The sequence below is a fragment of the Sus scrofa genome, chromosome 15 (genome assembly GCF_000003025.6).
Source record: "Sus scrofa isolate TJ Tabasco breed Duroc chromosome 15, Sscrofa11.1, whole genome shotgun sequence".
NCBI classification, from domain to species: Eukaryota; Metazoa; Chordata; class Mammalia; order Artiodactyla; family Suidae; genus Sus; species Sus scrofa.
The window spans coordinates 25,359,247-25,380,205 of NC_010457.5; the positions used below are offsets into that span (position 1 = coordinate 25,359,247).

At 60.3% G+C, this 20,959-nt stretch overlaps 1 protein-coding gene across 35 annotated transcripts in view; it reads left to right on the forward strand.

Annotated features, from left to right (window-relative positions):
* The window catches only part of BIN1 (bridging integrator 1), a 50,997-nt gene extending 30,568 nt beyond the window's left edge, over positions 1-20,429 (forward strand). For 3 of the 35 annotated variants that reach the window (XM_021074455.1, XM_021074458.1, XM_021074456.1), the window contains exons 4-20: positions 101-195; positions 641-736; positions 1,681-1,788; positions 2,554-2,646; positions 6,513-6,598; positions 6,747-6,822; positions 8,328-8,410; positions 9,547-9,591; positions 11,179-11,326; positions 12,467-12,595; positions 15,135-15,242; positions 15,744-15,767; positions 16,623-16,730; positions 17,463-17,534; positions 17,747-17,857; positions 18,082-18,183; positions 19,791-20,429. In XM_021074455.1, the coding sequence (XP_020930114.1) occupies positions 101-195; positions 641-736; positions 1,681-1,788; positions 2,554-2,646; positions 6,513-6,598; positions 6,747-6,822; positions 8,328-8,410; positions 9,547-9,591; positions 11,179-11,326; positions 12,467-12,595; positions 15,135-15,242; positions 15,744-15,767; positions 16,623-16,730; positions 17,463-17,534; positions 17,747-17,857; positions 18,082-18,183; positions 19,791-19,898 (1,592 nt within the window). In that variant the 3' untranslated portion in view covers positions 19,899-20,429. 35 annotated transcript variants of the gene reach the window in all.

The following is a 20,959-nucleotide window of genomic DNA, read 5'->3' on the forward strand; positions in this document are numbered from 1 at the left end:
AGTGGGAGATGGGTAAGGAGCAGTGTTTGGAGGAGGCAGGGGCTGTTTGGGGGTGGGGGTGGGGCTGCCCCCTGGCTGCAGCTGGCTCTTCTGCCCGCAGCCATGCATGAGGCCTCCAAGAAGCTGAATGAGTGTCTGCAGGAGGTGTACGAGCCTGACTGGCCGGGCAGGGACGAAGCCAACAAGATCGCAGAGGTGAGTATGGCCGGGGTCTTGGCTGGTCCCTGAGAGCCCTCCTGACCTCCGTGGGCAGCCTCTCACCTGCCGGGCCTTCTGGAACCAGCTCTTCTAGTTCTCAGGGCAGACCCCCTCCCCCTCTGGGGGTCCTTTTCTCCTCTGATATGGCTGCAGGCAGAGGCGGGTTTCCCATGATATCCCAAGGCATCTCTGCCTCTACCTCATGTCTCCTGACTCTGGAAGCCTCCCTCCCAGCCCCACCAGCCTGGGCTTATCAGCCCCACAGTCACTTTGTGCTCAGGCAGGAGTCCCACTCCGCATTTTGTAGACGAGGGAGTGGAGACTCTGAGGAGCTGCAAGTGGTGCAGTGATCGGGAGTGCTGACCCTGGTCCCTGGGGAATGAGGGTGGGGTGGCCCAGGGCCAGGCACTGTGTCCACCCCCTGCTTGCTCTTGCCCTGTAGAACAATGACCTGCTCTGGATGGATTACCACCAAAAGCTGGTGGACCAGGCGCTGCTGACCATGGACACGTACCTGGGCCAGTTCCCGGACATCAAGGTGAGAGGCGCTCTGTGGATCTGCCCTGCTCCAGGCTGGAGAGCGAGAGAGGCCTGGGGGTGGGGTGGGGGGCTGAAAGCGGGCATCCCCCTTGCTGGGCATTTCGTCCCTCTAGGGATGCTCCCCCTGAGGCTGCCCTCTTGCCCCCTCACCCAGGCCACTGAGCCAGAAGCCCTGTAACTTTAGGTCTCTGGCTGTGGAGAGAGACCTCATAGGGCTGTGTCTCAGAAAGCGACTGTAGGGTTGTCTAAGCAGAATTAGGGGGGTAGGAGGCCTGGGTGTGTGTGCTTAGAAGGGATGGTGCACCCAGTGGCGCCGCCTCTTACCTGTGTATTCGTGTGATTGCACTGCTCAAAAGCTGACTGCCTTTGCTGGCCCAGGTGAGGCAGGAGGTACCAGTGTGCCAGAACCTCCCTGAGGCCGGTGGGACCCCAGGTGCCTTGGGCAATGCAAGCAGGGTTGTCTGGGGCTCAAGTGGTGGCCATAGTGCTGACCCAACCCTCTAGGGGCATGGCCCATGCTGGCCCCCTTGGCCACCAGGTCAGACGCCTCAGGCTCCTGAAGGTGCCCTGTGGGGAGTAGACGGAGGCTGGTGGCAGTGGCTCAGGGGGATTCAGGCCTGAGGCCCATGAGGGTCTTTCAGCAGCTGAAGGTCTGGGAGGAGGCTCACTGGCATGGCTGGCAGGACCTGACAAAACTGGGTACTGTCACAAGGGTCTGCGTATAAGAAAGGGCAGCAGAGGGCATGGGCTGCCCTGCAGGTGACAGTGATGGTGCCTCAGGCATGTGTCAGAGTGCCTGGTGCAGCCTGGGGTCTGCGGCCCTGAACCCCTGGTTCATCCAGATCCCCACGCCCACCACCCATTTTCCCTAGGGCAGCAGCTCAACATGGGGTGAGGGTTGGGGTCCAGGCCCTGTTCAGCCCCTTCCTTCTCTGTCCCTAGTCACGCATTGCCAAGCGTGGGCGGAAGCTGGTGGACTATGACAGTGCCCGGCACCATTATGAGTCCCTCCAGACTGCCAAAAAGAAGGATGAAGCCAAAATAGCTAAGGTAAGGCTGGGGATACTGGGGGTGGGGTTTGGGGGGCTTCAGGGCATCCCAGCAGCAGGGGCTGAGGGTGCCCAAGCCCCAGGGCCTTCCCCCTGCACTGTGTACCCTGGCCGGCTGGCAGGATGCTCAACCCCCTTCATGGAAGGGCTTACAGCTGGTGACTAGTTCCTGGTCCTAGAGCTGGGTAGGGGGTGGTGCTGGGCCCTGGGGCCCCAGCCCAGCCCGTCCTGTGGTGCCGCCTGGCCCCAGGTCCCTCCAAGTCCCTCTGCCTGTTCTCAGGCTGCTGTCCAGAATGAGAACAGGCCTGGCTTGGGTTTCACCAGCCCGGCTACCCCCCTCCTACAGCTGGCGTGCACTGAGTGGAATTCTGTCATGGGATCTGATGTGGCCCATCTCAGCTGGAACAAGCGTGGGTGGCAGGGGTGGGATCTGAGGGCGGGCCCCTAACTGGAGGGGCAGGACCCAGTTTGCTGAGCCCCTCTGCTAACAATTCTTACACTTTGCTTTGCAGTTTGGAGTTCACCCCTTTCCAGCCCTGCTGAGGGCCCCCTAATTCTCACAGCCTGGGGGCCTTTATCTGTTGGGAGCGCCCCCTAATTCTTGCAGCCTGGGGGGAGCCTTTATCTGCTGGGGGGACCTGCGTGGCAGCTGTCACTGCACTGGAGACGTGTGGGCGTGGTGTTTAATGTCTCTGTCTGTTTCTCTCTTCCCATCTCCCTCCTGTTTCTCTACTCTCCTTGGCCTTAACCCCCGCCCCTCCCCCAGCCTGTCTCGCTGCTTGAGAAGGCCGCCCCCCAGTGGTGCCAAGGCAAACTGCAGGCTCATCTGGTAGCTCAAACTAACCTGCTCCGAAATCAGGTGACACTGGCTTCTAACCTTGCATGTGCTGGCGCCTTCTGGTCTGCTGTCCTGTCCTTGGTGCCAGGCACCCATCTACCTGACCACCCGGGTGGGGGAGGACTCGTCCCCTTTCTGAATTGGGAGGCAGGGCTGTTTACAGAAGTCCCCGTGGGGACAGCTCCTGTGAAGAGAGGTGCGGGTCAGTAGAGGTGGTGGGGATGCGAGGGGTTGTTGCTGGCGGGCCTGTGCAGTGTGTAGGGCTCTGTAGTACAGGAGCCTCGGAGCTTCTGTCCTCAGTGAGGGCTCCTGCAGTGAGGGCAGTGGTGTCCTTCATGACTCACGGGAGCTGTGAGGTCATCCTGAGCTTCCTGAGGACACAACTGCCCAGAGAGGCCAGGTCTCCTGCCCAAGGTCCCAGGGGTGCTTCCTGGATGAGCTGAGCTCCCTGACTCAAGCCCCCACTCGTTATCCTAGCTCTCTGCCCAGGGCTTCACATGGAAGTCCTGCCACCCTGGCCAGACCTGAGGTGACCCTAGGCCCTCTAGGTCCCATGGTGTCCCTGGTAGGGACACTGGGAAGGCTTCAGTCTGGCTGGGATGCTGAGTCCTGGGGCCTGGAGGACTGGTTCTTGGGAGTTTCACGGAGGGCAAACAGTCCACATCACAGTGGGCTTCCTGGAGGAGGCTCCTTGCACAGGCTCCTGAGTGATGCTACCACCCTGCCAATACTTTGCTCTTCTCAGCCCCCAGCTCTGGGGATGGATGCATCCTGGGTGAGCACAGTGTGGCCAGGGACTGAGATGCAGTGCCTTGGGAAGAGTGGCCTTGTGGCTCTCAATCCAGCGAAAGCACATGACTGTAGCACCCCATCCTGGTCCTGGGTTGGGGGCAGGCACGGAGGCCTTCCTCAGCAGGCTGGTTTCTCTCTGGGCAGCTGTGCCATTTTTTCTGGGCCACCTTCTGATTCTCGCCCACTGGTATTTTATGACTATGATATGGAGCTCTGGGTTCGTGGCCCAATTTCTTACCTGACCTGCTGCCTGGCTGTTTTTTTTTTTTTTTTTTTTTTTTTTTTCTATTTTTTTTTTTAGGGCTGCACCCATGGCATATGGAGGTTCCCCGCTGTGGGCTGAATTGGAGCTCTAGCCACTGGCCTACGTCACAGCCACAGCAACACCAGATCTGAGCCGCGTCTTTGACCTACATCATAGCTCACAGCAGTGCCAGATCCTTAACCCACTGAGCAAGGCCAGGGATTGAACCCATGTCCTCGTGGATCCTAGTTGGGTTTGTTAACCACTGAGCCACGAAGAGAACTCCTGCCTGCTTGCTTTTAGGCCAAAGCTGTGGACTGATGTTGGAGGCCCTGAGCCATGACCAGCCTCACCTGTCCAAGGTCAGGAAGGTGGCCTGGGGAGTCTTAGACCGGCTGTGTCCTCTTCTGCTTCAGGAGGAAGGCCTGTCCTGCTTGTGGAGCTCAGGACTTCTGGCTGGAGGGGGAATGGGCCCCTGACCCAGAGCCAGGATTTCTGCATAGTTTTTCCTCAAGCGGGTTTGGCAAGAGGCCAGATGAACATTTTTTCTGGTGGGAGAAGCCCCTGGGAGACTGTGGGGCCTGGGGTGGTGGCTGTGGCTGCTTTGGGCTCCTGGAATGGGTGTGTCTGGGGAATCCCGCTGGGAGGGCCCCACAGCCCCTCCTGGGGTTGAAGGGGAGGCCAAGGCATAGGGTCTGCTGGCTGGATATTGGACGATAAATGTCCCACACTCAGCCAGACTGACCTTCCCACCTGGAACTGGTTTTTATTGAGCCTGTCCTCCTTCTGCAGGTTAGGCAGTCTTCAGGAAGCTGGCTGGCAGGAAGCTGGGCACTTGGGGTCCTGGGGCTGCCCTGCTGGCCAACGTGACTTTGGGGAGACTGTGCCGCCTCCTGGGGCTATGGGTTCCCGAGTCGGCCGGCCCCAGGTGTCCCCCCAGGCCGCTTCCGATCTGCTCTCCATGGGAGCTGCAGTCCCCCTAACCTGCCTCCCTCCACTTCTGCTCCCCCAGGTGTTTCTGAAAGAGCCAGAATAGGAGAAATGTGACTCAGAGGGAATAAAAGACATAGGCCCTGACTTCTAGGAACTTTAAAATGATGCTGTCCTTTGCAGTATCACTGGGATGTGTGAGCAGATCTTGGCACGCAGCTCCGAGCTGCTGTGCCATCCTCATCATCTTGGCCACGGTGTCCAACTGGGGAGTTAGGGCCAGCCTTGTGAGGTGGCTTCTGCAGGTACAGGAGCCAGGGTGGTCAAGGTGGTCCCCAAGGACCTGGGACTTGAACTGGCTGATCGGCACTTGGGCAGGAGGCACGCATCACACATGGCCATGCGAGGAGCTCTGGGCTGGAAGTGTGAGGGTCACTTTTGTGGTGGGTGGTAGCCCCCCTTCAGGCACTGGGGTTCTCAGAGGACTAAGGCAGGGCTGGTCTGGCCCATGGTCTGCAGGATGCTCTCAATCTGATCTATTCCAGGGGTGGCCCGAGGCATGCATGCCTAGAGGCATTTCTTTTATTTCCTATTCTCCTATTTTTAAGAAGATTCTTTTTTTTTTTTTTTGTCTTTTTTGTCCTTTTAGGGCCACACCCATGGCATATGGATGTTCCCAGCCTAGGGGTCTAATCGGAGCTGTAGCTGCCAGAGCCACAGCAACGCCAGATTCGAGCCTCGTCTGCGACCTACACCATAGCTCATGGCAATGCCAGATCCTTAACCCACTGAGCAAGGCCAGAGATCGAACCCCCAACCTCATGGTTCCTAGTCGGATTCATTAAGCACTGAGCCACGAAGAGAACTCCAAGAAGATTCTTAATATTTAGGCAGGGTGCTTGTGTTCACTCTAGCAACCTGGAGGTAATGTAGTCAGGAGCCACAGTGGCCCCCTCCTCCAGCACTCCCCCCAACTCACCACAGCGGGGATAGAGCCTGAGTAGGGCTGAATCTGGGGCCGAAGCTGGACGGACAGCTGGGTGTGATCTGGCAGTTTGCTGTTCTGGCCAGTTGGCCTGAAAACGTGAGGCTGTGGAGAGAGCTTCTCTCACGGGTGGGGCAGCCACGTTCCTGGGCTGTGACTCAGCCCCTGAATCCAAGTCACCCTGAGTCACTGTTTCCAGCAGCACCCTCCAGAATGAGCTAGCAGAGCTCTTCCTGGGGCCGGGGGCTGTGACTCACCCCCACCCTGGCCTTAGCTCCTGGAGCTCCCTACTTTCTCCAGCTCTGAGGTGGGGCCTTAGCGCCACCTCCTGGTTGCTGTGCCCTGGGGAAGGCACCTGGGCAGGCATGTAGGCAGCACCTGTGCCCTCTTCCCAACTTCTCTCTGCCCATCCTGCATGTGCCAGACCTGCTGCCTCCAGCCTCAGTCTGGTGGGGACAGGTCATAGGGACAAAGGGTCAGGGAGGGAAGAAGGACCCCAGGAAGGTGAGGTCAGGCCAGTGGGTGAGGCAGATTAGGAGTGGCCTTGGGAAAGGGGGAGGGAAGTGTCAAGGGGCAGAGAGCGGGGCTGACAGGCCGAGGGGGTCACATTTGGCTGGATCTAGGGTCTGCCCCTTGTCTCGTGCCTTCTAGTGTCCTGTCCTCCCTCCCGCCTTCCTGGCCCACCTGTACCAGATGGGGCCCCCTTGCCATGGCTTCTCTGCCCCTCTTCCTGGAATGACCCCTGTGGGCCTGGCTGCAGGGACCCAAGGGGCTGTAGGGGCAGGTCCGCCTGGGCATCCACGTCCAGTTCAGCCTCTGTCTTGCCCAAATTCCTGGTCCCAGTGTGCTGGGGGGAGCAGGTCTCAGGGGTCTGGTCTAGCTGGGCTGGCTGGGACAGAGGCCTGGCAGAGGGGAATGACCTGTCCTGCCCTCCAGGCCGAGGAAGAGCTCATCAAAGCCCAGAAGGTGTTTGAGGAGATGAATGTGGACCTGCAGGAGGAGCTGCCGTCCCTGTGGAACAGGTGAGTTGCATGCAGGCTGCGCCTGCGTGGTGGGGCTGCACCCTCCTGGGCTGGGTGGGGGGTTGGGGGTCAGAGGTGCTGTGCCCTGCTGGGCTGGTGGCTCCCCTGGGCTGGCCTGCAGCTCACTTGCCCTCCGTCCCTCCCACAGCCGGGTGGGTTTCTATGTCAACACTTTCCAGAGCATCGCGGGCTTGGAGGAGAACTTCCACAAGGAAATGAGTAAGGTAGGCCCCAGGTGCCCCACCTGTGGGGCGGGGTCAGAGGTACGGTGGGCCCAGCATCCTCCCCTGCGGGAGGTGGACACGCTGTGACCATGGCCCCCTCTGGTCCCTCCAGTAGCAGTGTCAGGGCCCCATGGGAGTGTTAGCCACCGGGGTGCAGCCCGGCCCTCTCCCTGCTCCAGTTCTGTTCTCCCACCTGAGCATAGCCAGCTCCCCTCAAACTGTAAACATTTGCAGGCCGCCTTGGCCCAGGGAGCTGGCAGAAAATGGTGGCAGTTTCCCAATTTGTAGGCAGAGAAGATGTAAATTACCAGAATTTTCCCAAGTGAAAAAAAAAATTTTTTTTTTCATGTTTCTTAAGACATTCAAACAGGTCTGCTTTATCTACCAGAATCTGGTGTGAGGAGGATCTGGTTAGCTTAAATTCCTATGCCATGTTGTTTTCTTTCTTTTTTTCAGGACCTCACCTGTGGCACAAGGAGGTTCCCAGGCTACAGGCTCAATGGGAGCTATTGCCTCTGGCCTATACCACAGCCACAGCAACACCAGATCTGAGCCACGTCTGCAGTCTACACCACAGCTCATGGCAACATCGGGTCCTTGATGCTAGATCCTTAAGACGATGGGTACTAGTCAGATTTGTTTCTGCTGAGCCACGACGGGAACACCTATTATTTTCATTTTGATTTAACTGACAGTTAAACTGCAAAGCTGAGGTGGAGGAACCCACCTATGTGAAGGGAAGATCTGACTCTGAATCCTGGGCCTAGAGGGGAAAAGCCATTGTGCTGGGTCCCAGGCCCAGGGTAGGAGGGGGTGTTTGCTGGCCTGGGGCCTCTCCTGAGTGACCACCCAGAGTAGGGTTTCCTGCTTGGCAGGCCTTCCCTTTCCTTCCTGCTTTTCCTTCTTCCCTTCAAAGATTTGAGACAGCTTGGGAAAACTTAGCAAACAGAGAGGTGTTATGGGAAGAAATCCTTTGTGTAAAGTGGGAGGAGTGTTCAGCCCTGGGCTCCTGAGGGGCTAAAGCAGAGAGATGCATTCTCTCTAAGAACCATGAAGTGCGTGGGTATAAACTCCCGTCTGGCCTGTGCTTTTGGTGAAATCTCTGGCAATGGTAACATGGCCTGAAACCATCTCGGCAAATGACTTTAACAGGATCAACAGCTAACCTGCAAACACAATTGAAAAAAATCAAAAACAATACAAGCTTTCCTGGCATTTGAGGAAAAGCCTATAAATAGAAAGAAGAAAAAGATGGTCCCCAGAAAAAGTAACTGTTAGCAGGGCAGCCCACTTCCTCCTCCTCTTCCTGTGGGTTTTCTGGGGGTGGTTGCTGGTTCCCAGCCCCCACTGCAGGAGAGAGGAGCTCGCTCCTGCCTGGGCCGGGGGTGAGGGGTGGGATCGGGGAGGGCCTGGGTGGGAAGAGAAGCAGGAGTGTTACTAGGGGAGGGGGGCTGTCTGCTGGCCTCAGAGGCCCCCTCCCCATGGGCTTGCTTTTCCTACTACAGCTCAACCAGAATCTCAATGACGTGCTGGTCAGCCTGGAGAAGCAGCACGGGAGCAACACCTTCACGGTCAAGGCCCAGCCCAGGTATGTGATGCTCCCTGGGAGGGCGGTGGGGCATGTGGTCTGGGGCAGGACTCGTTCCTGTGGGCCCTGTTGGCTTGTCCTTTCAGGCTCAGCCTCCCTGTGCTCAGAGGAGCAGAGGGCTTTCAGGGCCGGGAGACATCCTCGGCAGTCTGCAGACCCCTGGCCTTCCTGGCTTCCTGTCTGTGGAGCAGCTTTGCTGGCAGGGCCCATGTCTAAATGATCAGCCGTCTGGAAGGCAGCCTCTTGGCAGAGTGGAGCGTGGCCTTTCCCAGCTCTGCTTCTGGGAAGCCCCTGTCCCTGGATGGTGGCCTCTGCCCAGAACAGAGCCCTGCTTTCTGGGGGAAAGCCTGGCCCTTGGTGGCGAGTCTGAGGCTCCCCTTCCTTTCTGTGCTATGCAGTATGGCATGCAGAGCACCGAGGTGCCTCAACTTCCTCCCCTGTAATGCAGGTGATAACACCTGGTTCTCGGGGTTACTGGGATGTACCTGCGGAGCAAGAAGGCAGTTAGTGTTCAGTGAAGGTCATTGCCCCTCTTCTCCCCTAAAAACCCAATAGTGTGACTGAGAGGGTAGGCCATGGTGCCCCGAGGACAGTAAATGCCAAAAGGCATTTCCCATGTCTCCTGGCTGGCCTGGAGGAAATGGTGGGACCTCCGCAATGGGCCATGCAGGTAGCTGGGGCCAGGCTTCCCCTGGGAAAGGGAAAGGGCTGTTCTGGGGGTGGGCAAGGGCCATGGAGGGTTGTTCGCCTCCCTTACACAAGAGGGCTCCATTACGGCCAGGTTGCCTCCTTGCCCAGGGCCCCACCCTGGCTCGCTGACCCTACTCCTTCCTGGCACTCTGGGTTCCCAGAGCTCCTGTGGCTGGATCAGCGGCTGGGTTATGCCCAGTGCTGTCCCAGCCCGAGCCTCCTGCCATTCGTAGGCCCCACTTCAGGGCACTGGCCTCTTCTGTATGGCTCAGGGCCCTGGCAGAAGGCAGAGGCCTGGGGTGGGGGGACTGGTCAGCAGGGACCATGGGCAGGCTGGGCCCCACCTCTGGGAGCTCGGGGAGCTGCTGATGAGGGAAGGGACCAGGCCAGCCCCACATCCTCATTTCCCCCAAACGAAGGCCTCCATGTCCCGTCCATCCCCACAGAAAGAAAACCAAACTGTTCTCCCGGCTGCGCAGAAAGAAGGGCAGGTACCGGCAGTGTGTGCGCTGTGGGGCCTCCGAGGCCGCCAGCCTGTGCATGCGCCAGCCCTGCCCCTGGGTGCCACTAACCCCTAACCTGCCCCTGCGTGTGGTGTGCGTGGGGGGTGGTGGGGCAGACTCAGCACGTTCCCCTTGGCCTCGACCCGACCCTGAGTATAACAGCAGAGGAGGTGGCCAGGGGCTCTCAGGGAGGGCTGCTGCAGCATGGTGGTTTGCAGGAATTCTGTGTGTGTGTGTGTGTGTGTGTGTTTAAGGAGGCAAAGGCATTCCCATAGAACCCGTTAGGAAAGATATTTAGGAACCAGGGTGTCTGTTCATCCTTCCAGACCTGCCCTGTCCCACATGGTGACATGGGGGCAGGGGCGGGTGAGCATTAGGCAGTAGGAGCTGAATTTTTTTTTTTTTTGCTTTTTAGGGACACACCCATGGCATATGGAAGCTCTCAGGCTAGGAGTCAAATCAGAGCTGCAGCTGTTGGCCTATACCACAGCCACAGCAACGTGGGGTCCGAGCCATGTCTGTGACCTACAGCACAGCTCACCGCAATGACAGATTCTTGACCCATTGAGCAAGGTCAGGGATTTAACCTGCGTCCTTATGGATACTAGTCAGATTTGCTTCTGCTGCGCTGCAATGGGAAATTCCTGAATTTTTAATTTCATTTCATTTAAGCATAAATTTAAACAGCCTCCTGTAGCTGGTGGTAGTCTTGGTCAGGACTGTTTTAGAATTTCCTTATGAAGTACAGATTTTTATTTTCCCTACCTCCGTGCCCAGGTGGTGGGCTCTGCACACCAGTTGTCCTTGTTGGTACTGGACATGTCTTGGGAAGGGACCTTGCACCCTCACCTGCTGTGAAGGCCCCCCTTTATTGACTTGTCTGCCTGTGATCTCCAGCTGGTCTCCCAGGTTTCCCAGGGTAGAGTGGGGGGCCGTGGGAGCAAAGGCTCAGAGACAGTGATGGTGTGGGGTGGCCAGGAAGCGTGTTGGCTCCTTGCTGGCTTGAGGTGTGGACAGCAGACAGGCCAGCCAGGAGCCTGTGAGGTCAGGCTGAGGAGCGGGCCTACCTGAGTGTCGGGGCTGCTGTGTGACTTGGGGCTGAGACTTACTGCCTCTGGGATGATTGGCTTTCTCATGCTGTGGAGTCCCGAGGACCAACCTGGTGGAGGCCAGTGGATGCTGGCTGGCCCTGTGGCTCCAGGAATCCGCCCTGCTCCCTGGGGCCAGCAGACCTCAGCTCTGGTTCCACCCCTGCTGTCACTGTCCCCTGCCTATTCCCAGGGCCAAACCTGTCCTCCTCATTTTCTCCTGTTCTCCTGCAACACACATGCAGTTTCATAGGGGGAGGCATGGGGACACACACTCATGCACAGGTGGACATCATGTTTTCATAGTGAGTCTGGGGATACACACGTGCACCATTTCCCAGGATCCACGTGGACACACATGCGCACACACACGGTCACACAGTGTGTGCACACCTTTTCACACACGGGTCCCCAGGCCACTCACATCTGCAGGCCCCTCTCGGATGCCGCCACCTCCCTCCATCTGGCGCCCTTGTCTCCCCCACAGTGACAACGCCCCTGCAAAAGGGAACAAGAGCCCCTCGCCTCCGCCTGATGGCTCTCCTGCTGCCACTCCCGAGATCAGAGTCAACCACGAGCCTGAGCCAGCCGGGGCAGCCACACCTGGGGCAGCCCTCCCCAAGTCCCCGTCCCAGGTAGGTACACAGCTCGCGGCTTGTCCTCTCTTTCCCTCTTGGTCCAGCATCGTTCTCTCCTCCCCGGCCACTCTGTCCCTGCCTGGCCTTCAGGTGTGGAGCCAGAGCTTTTGCCCAGCGAGGGCCATGTCCTCCCTAGGGCCCTGCTAGGCGAGGCTCCTTCCAGGGCATCTGTGACTGTCAGCCCCTCAGGTGTCCCCATACCGCCCCCGCCCCTCAGCTGCAGCATCCCCTTCCTCTCTCCCTGGCTTTTGGGCTGCTTGACTCTCACTGTTTTCCTTTCTCCCACAGGCTCCAGGAGCCCCCCAAGGGGGGGGTGTCTGCCTTCTTTCTTTCTTGGGGCCATGCAGGAGGGACAGCAGAGGAAGGGCTGTGAGGGGGGAGGGGGAACTGGCTCCGACCCCACCGGGGTCTCCAGTGTCCCCTGGAGTCGGGGAGAAAGAAGGGAGGCATGGGGTCCACCATGCAGCCCCGACTGTGCCCCGCTAGGCTTTCCTGCAGCTGTTCAGCTTAGAGGGAGGGCCTGTACTGTCAAGGGCTCACTCTGGGCTGGACGTGGGTCAGCACTTTCTGTGTTTTCATTCATTGTCCTAAGACCCAGCCTGTTAGCACCCCAACTTGATGGATGAGGAGATAGGCTTGGAGGTGGCTGACTTGCCTGAGGCCCCCATGTGGGCAGGTGTGTGACCGTTTTCCCTGGCCGTCCAGGTGGGGCCCTGGCTCCACACTGGCCTGCAGGGGTCCGGAGGCTGGGCTGTAGCTTCTGGCTTTGAGGGGCAGAAGGTCTGGGTGTGCAGAGCAGAGCCGGTGGGAGGCAAGCACGGGCTCTGTCTCAGCTCCTTTTCTCTCCACAGCCTTTCCTGCAGGCATTGAGACCAGCTGCCCTTCCTTCTCTCCTCTTCTGTCCTGCTCTGTCCTCTCTGCTCCATCCCTCACCCCCACCCCTTCTCTCTGCAGCTTTGGGTCTCGGCCTGGTGGTCTTGGTGTCCTGGTAATCAGAGGCTCTTCTCGTTTCCTCCTGCTCAGTTGCCGGGTGGGGACGTGGCCGGGTGTGACTAACTGTGGCTTTGTCTCTGTCTCCCACCCCCACGCTGTGCTGTGCTTCCCCCTGCGGCCCCCTCACTCGCTGCTGACCCACAGCTCCGGAAAGGCCCACCAGTCCCTCCGCCTCCCAAACACACCCCGTCCAAGGAGGTCAAGCAGGAGCAGATCCTCAGCCTGTTTGACGACACGTTTGTCCCTGAGATCAGCGTGACCACCCCCTCCCAGGTCAGCCGCGGCGGCCGCGGCCCTGCCCTCTCCCCCTTCTCTTGTTCTTTTGGGGTGTGCATGACCAACCCCCACCCCACACCCTGGGTCTCTGCCTCAGGAGCCAGGAATCTGAGACTTCCTTGCAAAGCTCCCTCTCCCTCCACCATCCCTCGGCTCTCTCTGAGCATGTTCTGTGGCCAGCTGTGAGGACACAGGTAAAGGGTCCTAGGAGACAAAGTCAGTTCAGCAGTGGCTTCTTAGTTCCACTGACGCTATGGCCAAAAGGGGTGGGGAGCACGGAGGACCTGGGCCAATCAGGGAAGGCTTCATGGAGCAGGTGACTTTGAGCAGAGGCAGCAGCTTGTGTGTAGGTACAGAGGGAGGAGTGAGGAGCTCCCAGGAGTTCAGTGTGTTGGGAGAGGGCTGCTGTGGGAGGCGGGAAGGACAGGAACGCAGTGGGGAAATCCCTGCAAGGCACGAGATGGGCTGTGGCTGGGCTGCAGGCAGGGCCACCTCTGCATCTGCCCAAGGAGGCGTGTAAGGCCATCCCCAGGTGCAGGAAGGGAGGGCAGAGCAGAGACAGTCTCTGGTAGCAGAGCTGGGCCTTGCCTTTGTGCAGGCTGGCTAGCTCCAGGCTGAGGTGCCCTGTGTTGCAGCACTGCAATGGGCTTGCTGTGCTGGGGCCTCTCTGCTGGGCCTCTTGTAGGCTCCTTTGCTGGAGTTCAGATGCCTGGAGGGGAGGGGCAGGGCCTGAGGCTGAGTGTGGAGGGAGAGGCAGTGGAGCTGTTCTCTGCCAGGACAGGCCTTGGAATGGTAGGCTTCAAGCCCCCCTGGGGGCACTTGGGTCAGAATTAGGAACTTTCAGTACAGGCAGGCAGGTGATTCCCCCGCTCGGGACCGGGAGGGAAGCACCTCTGCTGGCCCCGAGGCTCCTGAAGCTGGGGGTAGGCATGACCTCCAGGGCAGCTTGTGGCTGGGATGCTGGCCGCCCCCAGCCTGCCTCCCCTCCAGGTGCACACGAGGGACATGAGGTGACTTGAGGGCTAGTAAACACCCACGGAACAGTGCTGGCTGCTTACCTTCACTGGCTGGTACCTTCACTGGCCCCTGGGAGGGATTGTCCCCTCTGACGGGTGAGGGGTGAGGCTCCGTGCTCCCCACATGCTTCCCCTGCTGTCCCTTTGTCTCTGGTGGGAAGCCAGTCTCTGCTTGGTGGGGTGGGGAGCATGTGCCCCAGGGGCCCTTGCTGGGGCTGGGGGCTGTGGTGGGCTCGTCCCTCCATGATGCTCTGCTGACTGGGCTTCTCTGCTGGGTGGTGGTGAGTAGCTTGTGTCCCTTCCCTGGAGGATGGTTCTGGTCCTGCATGATGGGAGGCTGGCCTGTGGGAGGTGGGGTATATGCCCTTGGAGCATGAGGGGGCAGCTGTCTGGGCTTGGCGGACTTCTGAGAGGGGATGGGTGGGGGGCCCTGTGGGGGAGAGAAGTGCCTGAAGCAGGTGGGAGAAATGCCCACAGTGCCCTGTGCACTCGTCCCTTGGAGATGGCAGTGAACTCCCCACAATCCCCCAGCTCACTGGACAGGGCTTGACTGAAAGGGCAGTCAGTGGGCAGGGGTGCATCCTCTTGGCCTGGCTCTCTGAGCTCCGTGCCTTGTCCCCTGAGCAGTGGGATGGCAGCACCATCCTTCTTAGGACTGGTCTGGGGTCTCTCATGAAAGCCTCTCCGGGGGGCTCCTTCCCACAGTCCCAGGTCTCAGGTGCCCATCTTGGAGTGGGGTGGGGTGCTCAGGAGGCTATCCAACTGGGGCTTTTGGGGTTGTGGCTGTCCCAGCCCTACCTCGGGGGAACCCTGGGCTGAGCCTGGATAGTCATGGTCCTCGCTGCCCGGGGAGCCCTCATGAGATGAGGCTACAGAGAAGCCCCCTCTTGGGCAGGCAGCCTGTCCACTGGGCACTGGTGCTGGGTGGCTTGTCCTCCAGGCCGGCTCTGTGACAGACACTTTTCTTCCATATCTGGCTCAGCTTACTGTGGGGCCAGCTTTTTACTGTGTGCAAGGGGCCACTGTGTCCTGGTGCCCTGGGCCATACCTGCTGCAGGCAGCTCCCCGGGCTGCAGTCAGGGTTGGTGAGGGGAGGACTTCCAGTGTGAACATAGGTTCTCAGGTGTTGGGGACCCCCGCCTTTAAGACGGACAGTGTGTGCTGGTTTAGCTCTGAGCTGGCTGGGGGCGGGTATCACTACAGGACCACCCGTCAGCAGGGGGCATCAAGGGAGGCCAGTGCCTGTCTAGGGGTCCTCACTGTGGCTGCTGCTGGCGGGTTGGGAGGCACGGGGTCGGGGGAGCTCTTGGGTGCAGGCGCTGGGGGACCTCTTAGGTCTGCAGAATGGAGACAGAGTTGGGGGCTTGCTACTGGTCTGGCAGGTGGCCCCAGACCCTGGGAGGGTGGAGCTTGTGCCCTGTCTTGATGGTGAGTCTGGGGACAGGGTCTGCCGTGCATGCCCTTGCTGAGTGCTTGTAGCCCCTCACTAACCGCCTTCTTCCTCTACTGCTGCTGCCAAGTTTGAGGCCCCGGGGCCTTTTTCGGAGCAGGCCAGTCTGCTGGATCTGGACTTTGACCCCCTCCCACCTGTAGCAAGCCCTGTGAAGGCGCCCACGCCCTCTGGTCAGGTTGGTGTGAGCCCACCACTGCCCATGGGCCCACTGACCTCTGGGCACTGGGGCCCAGGTTCCTGTCTGCCCATCTAGGCCCAGGCCTTTGGGGTCCTGGGGTCACCAGGCTCTCCTCCCACTCACTGCCCTTCCCTGGAGCCCCAGCTCTTGTCATGACCTCTGGTCCTGACACAGTGAAAGGAAGAAGGCAGACACAGGTCAGCTTGAGGATCTCAGGAGGAGGTCAGCTGCACACCCACCTGGAACGTACAGTCCATCTTGGGTCCTGTCCCTCCCTTGGTGGCAGCCCTGAGTCCAGACACTCTCTGGCCTGGGGTCTCAGCCCTTGGAAGGTGCCTGGGACTTGGCCCCTGGAGACTGCAGAGCCTGGCTCTGTTCTGCTCTACAGGCACTGGGCTCGAGGGCCCTGAGGTGGGCGTGGGGTGGGGGCCCTCGAGGTGCTTGCTGCCCTGTCTCTAACCTCTGTGCTAACTCTCCTTCTCCCTCTGCTGCACTCAGTCAATTCCATGGGACCTCTGGGAGGTAAGCTGTGCTTGCTTGTGCCCACCCCTGCCGGCCGCCCTTGTTTGTATGCTGGGCCCACCCACCTTTTCCTGCACCTGGGCGGCTCACAGGTGCATGCATACAAACCCACGGCCGTGCACATGCACAGGGAGCTGGCTGCAGCTGTTCTGCTGCCCCTGTCCCCACCCCGGGAGACACTGTGCCTTCAGCCAGGCCCTGTGGGAAAGGGCTTCTCAATTTAGCCTTTCAAGAGTCCTGTGGTGCGGCTCAGTTGTCAGAGCTGTGAGTGGCCCCCAGACAACCAGCGGGTCTCCCAGGATGGATGGGGTGTCCCCAAGGGGGGCCAAGGCCTGTGGGGCAGTGGCACCAGGAAATTCTGGGGCAGAGCAGGGAGGAAGAGGTGATTCGAGAAGTAGGACAGGCAGAGACAGGCCAGGTACCTGTCGGACAGGTGCCATCCTGGCCTGGTGCTCAGATATGGAGGCCCACGAGGGGCAGGTGTGACAGTGCCAGCGACCTAGGCTCTGGGGCCTGCAAAGCTTCATAGTATTTCCCTGAAGGAGGCCAGAGCTGGCACAGGTAGAGCCATTCAGGCTAGGTCTTGGTAGGTGACGGGCTGAGCCACACATTTGCTTCCTATCCCGTGGGCAGGTGGGAGTAGGTGTCCCTCCTGGGGGGCTTCGTCTGTCCTCTCCAGGTCTCCTTCTGTCCAGTGCAGGGGACTCCTTCTGTCCCCCGAGGGGCTCCAGCCAGGCTCCTGGCCACAGGGCCCATCCACTCCCCTCAGCCCTCACAACCATTTCTCTTGTCTCCGGCCCCTGCCCCCTGCCCCCTGCCCCTCCCGCCCTGTCCTCCCTGGTGGCCTGTCACTAGCCCACAGAGAGTCCAGCTGGCAGCCTGCCTTCCGGGGAGCCCAGCGCTGCCGAGGGCACCTTTGCTGTGGCCTGGCCCAGCCAGACGGCCGAGCCAGGGCCTGCCCAAGTAAGTGTCCCCCCAGCCCTCCCTGCCCCCTGCCCCTGGGGGGGGGTGGTAGCATGGAGGAAGAGCCTGGAGGAGGGGGCCCAGGATGGACAAGGCCACCGAGGGACCGAGGGTGAGGTGAGGCCCTGAGCCTCTGGGACAGGGCCTATCACTAAGCCAGGGAGGCTCCCATCAGGCCAATCTCTTACTTGCTGGCCAACCCTGCCCCTGTCTCCAGCCCAAACCCCTCAGTGGGAAGGAGGAGCATTTAGAGCACTTGATTTATGGAGGGCGCTATCCAGAATTCTTCAAGCTTCAGCCTATCCCAGACAATTCCTCCTTTTACGGCTGAGGAAAGGGGCTGGGGTCGAGTGACTGCTCCTAGAGCTCGGAAATGGCTGTGTTTCAGTGCTGGCCTGGGTCAGCTGGACTGCAGCTGGCCAGAGGCGGCTGGGCCTGGCCTGGGCCCTGATCACGGGGTGCCTGTGACAGGCCAGCTGCCCCGCGGGTGGGGAAGCCCAGGCTTGGCTAGGCCTTGGGCTTAGAGGGCAGGGCCTGTGAGGGAGGCTTCCTGTGGCCTCAGGGGCCTGTCCCTGGCTTCTCAGCAGTGGCCCCTCGCCGTGCCTGCGCCTGCCCTCACGCCTTCAGCTGCACCCTGTGCGGGCAGAGGCGCTGGTTCTCCGCAGCCTCTCTTGCCCCGATCGCACGTCTGTCCTGTGTCTGACCCCGTCCGTGGCCGCGTTTATGTTGCAGCCAGCAGAGGCGTCGGAGGTGGCGGGTGGAGCCCAGGAGCCTGGGGAGCCGGCAGCAAGTGAAGCAGCCTCCGTAAGACAACGGGACGGAGCTCCGTCTCCTTTCCGCGCCGCGGCTCCCGAGCCCTGAGTCTTGCTCTGTGCTGGTCCAGGTCGTGGTTCCTGGCGAGGAACCTGGAGGCAGGCTGGTCCGGCATCGGGCACAGACACCCCCTCCTCTGCCCGCGCGGCCCCTGCCCCTTGGGGACCCCTCCCAGCCCTCTTTCTCGCTCCCCTCCCCCCCAGAGTTCTCTCCCGGCGGTGGTGGTGGAGACCTTCTCAGCAACTGTGAACGGCACCGTGGAGAGCGGCAGCGCGGCAGGGCGCCTGGACCTGCCTCCAGGGTTCATGTTCAAGGTGAGCCAGGGCTCCTGCCTGCCTGCGTGGGGCGGACCACCCCCCTTTCACGGAGGGTGACGCTGGGTCTGGCTGGCGCTCCATCGGCCCAAAGTCATCCTACCCGACTCCACGAGCTCCCCACTCGGCGAGGTGCCGTCGGGCTCCGGTCCTGCTGCTTTCCGGGGGCTGCAGGCGGACAAAGAGCTGAGTCGAAGGGCTGAGGTCTTCCCCACCCTCTGCAGGTGCAGGCCCAGCACGACTACACGGCCACTGACACAGACGAGCTGCAACTCAAGGCTGGAGACGTGGTGCTGGTGATCCCCTTCCAGAACCCGGAGGAGCAGGTGAGCCGGGGCTGCGGCGAGGCGCGGCCAACAGGGGGCAGCAGAGCCCCACCGTCGGGCCGCGGCCTCGCCCCTCCCTCCATCCGGTCTCTTCCCCCTCTCCCCCCACCCAGCCGCCCGGCCCGCCTTCCGTGCAGCGCTTTGCCGCTCTCCCTGTCTCGCCTTCCATCTCGCACTTCCTTTTCCCGGCCTCCTCCTTTCCTCGGGCTCTGCCTACAAGTTGCTTGGTCCTCTTCTCCCTTCCTGCCCTGCTGTCTCCTTCCTCCCCGGTAGGATCCCTGGCTGCCCCTCTCACTGCCCAACCCCCAGTCTGCTCTGCAACCTCCCGGTCGGCCCCATGTGCCACCCCCCCGACCCCCCCCCGCACCGCCCCCCCCCGCCCCCGCCGAGGCTGGCCTTTCAGGGACTTTGTGCTTCCCTGCCCACCGTAAGGGACCCCTGAATCCCCAGCCCTGTCCCCAGCTGGTCCTCACCCCGTGCCTCCTGGACCCTCTGCCTGCAGCCTCTCCTTGTTAGTGGATGCCGTCAGAGTGGGCCCCGCTGAGCTGGCCTGGTGCAGAGTGAGCTGGGGCAGGACTGCCCTTAGGTCTAGACTGGCTGCTTTGCTTCCCCCTCAGCAGGAGCCTTTGCTTGTTTGGGGGTGCCCCCATGGGGAACAGGGGACCTGGTGGCACTCCCATCTGCTTGTCATCAGCAGCCCCTGTGACTTGTCAGGGGGAAAGGGGGACTGGGTGTGGAATGAGGCCAACCTGCGTCCCTGGGCTGGGACTTGAGGACTCTGGAGGGCTGCTGAGTAACAAGGAGGTTTGAGTAACAAGGCTTCTGGGACCTGGCACTGAATCAGGAAAGCCCCAGGTCTCCACTGCTCTTCCCAAGGGCCCACCTGGCTGCTTTCAAAAGCAGAATCCTGGCCCCCAGCACAGTGGGAGTCACCTGGGGAGGGTGTAAGAGGCCTGTGACAAGGAAAATGATCGTGCAAAATGAGACCAAGAGCCAGGTGGGTCCCAGGCCTGGCCTGGCTGCAGGGGCAGCAGTGGCCTTGGCCATGGGCAGGGTGTACAGTCACTGTAGGCCCAGGGTCCAGGTCTGGGGCCAGGGAGGTTGTCAGGGCTGCAGTAGGTGGTCCCTGTGAGGGATCAGTATTCAAGCAAAGGTCAAGTGGAGTTGGAGGCCTTGGTAGCATGGCCTAAGGTCATTCTGGAACCTTTTAAGTGGTCCGTGCTCAGCAGAACTTTCTGGCAGTGTTTGTGGAAGGCCAGAGAACAGCTGATGTCCTTCTAAGTGATGTGTGAGCACTGGCTGGTGGGACATGCCGAGATGGGGGACAAAGGGGGATGTTTAGAGGTGGTCAGGCAGGTTGCCTTGCCGCAGGGAAGAGGGCTCAGCAAACACAGAGTTAGATGCACCTGCACCTACTACAGGGGATGGCTCCTGGGGTGAGCTGGTTGACAGGTCGCAGGAGAATATCAGGAATGCTGCCTGGAGGAGGTGACCTGTAGGGCAGGTGTAACAGTCTGGAGGGGATGAACAGGCAGGAGGAGGCTCATCATCCCGTGCGGGAAGGTCAGCGCCCTCTTCCTGACCCTGTGACACCCGCTTCCCCTCAGGACGAAGGCTGGCTCATGGGCGTGAAGGAGAGTGACTGGAACCAGCACAAGGAGCTGGAGAAGTGCCGGGGTGTCTTCCCTGAGAACTTCACAGAGCGTGTGCAGTGAGGGTGTGGCTGGCGCAGCACCTGGGAGCGTGAAGAACACCACCTTTTCCCGAAAAATGTGTGTTTCTTTCTTTCTTTCTTTTTTTTTTTTTCCTCCTGTTTTCGTTTGTAAACTTTTGAAAAGCAAAGGGAAATTGAAGGGAGAGAGCCAAGCCAAGACGTGTTCTCCCAGAGACAAGGTTGTTTCCAGAGAACCTGGTTTCAGCAAGTCCTGTGGAGTCACCGTGTTCCTGAAGCTGCTGTGTCCCCTAGTTGAGCTCCTGCCGCACCCGCCCACGCACCGCCCTCGCCGGGTGTCGCAGCCTGTGTGCCGCTGTGGGGCGGGCCTGGGGCCTGAGCCCCCATGCTTGCCTGGGCAAGGGCCCTCTTTTCCTGGCAGCTGCCGTGGGTGGGGTCTGGTGTTTCCAGAGACCTTGGGCCCAGACCATCCGGGCCTGGCCCTGCCCTGCAGACCGTCTGTGTGCTGTTTGAAAATAAATCTTAGTGTTCAAAACAAAACGAAACAAACAAAAAAAAAAACCTGACAAAAGCACTCGGGAATTGTGTGTTTATTTCTTCTCCCTCAATTGCCACCTGCTGTGCAGTGGAGCCCTGATGTCTGCGCTTTTGTCCTGAGAAAGTCCACCACTGCCCTCTGCTCCATGCTGCTGGGTGGATTCTCCAAAGCCCCACTGCTGGTGCGTGACCACTGCTTCCTTGAGTTCATTTGGGCGCAGACCTGCCAGGGCTTCAGCCCTGTCTGCTAGAGTTGAGATGCAGGCAATGGGGCCAGGTGATGGGAGGGGCAGACAGGGGGCTTGAAGAGCCAGCTCTGTGCCCACAGCCTCTGGGTGCCACCCTCAGTGACTTTATCTAGCACATGTGAGAACTCTTTAGACTGCATTTCATAGATGGGGAGTCTGAGGCTGAGGGACTTGGTGGCTTGCCGGTGAGTGGTGGGCAGGCTGGGTAGAAACTGGGTAGTTGGTCCCAGGGACTGGAAGGCCCGAGCCTGGCATGCCGCCCCCTCCCCGCCTTTCCAGCATCAAGGCTCCTGCTGCCTGCAGCCCCGCCTGGTCTCCA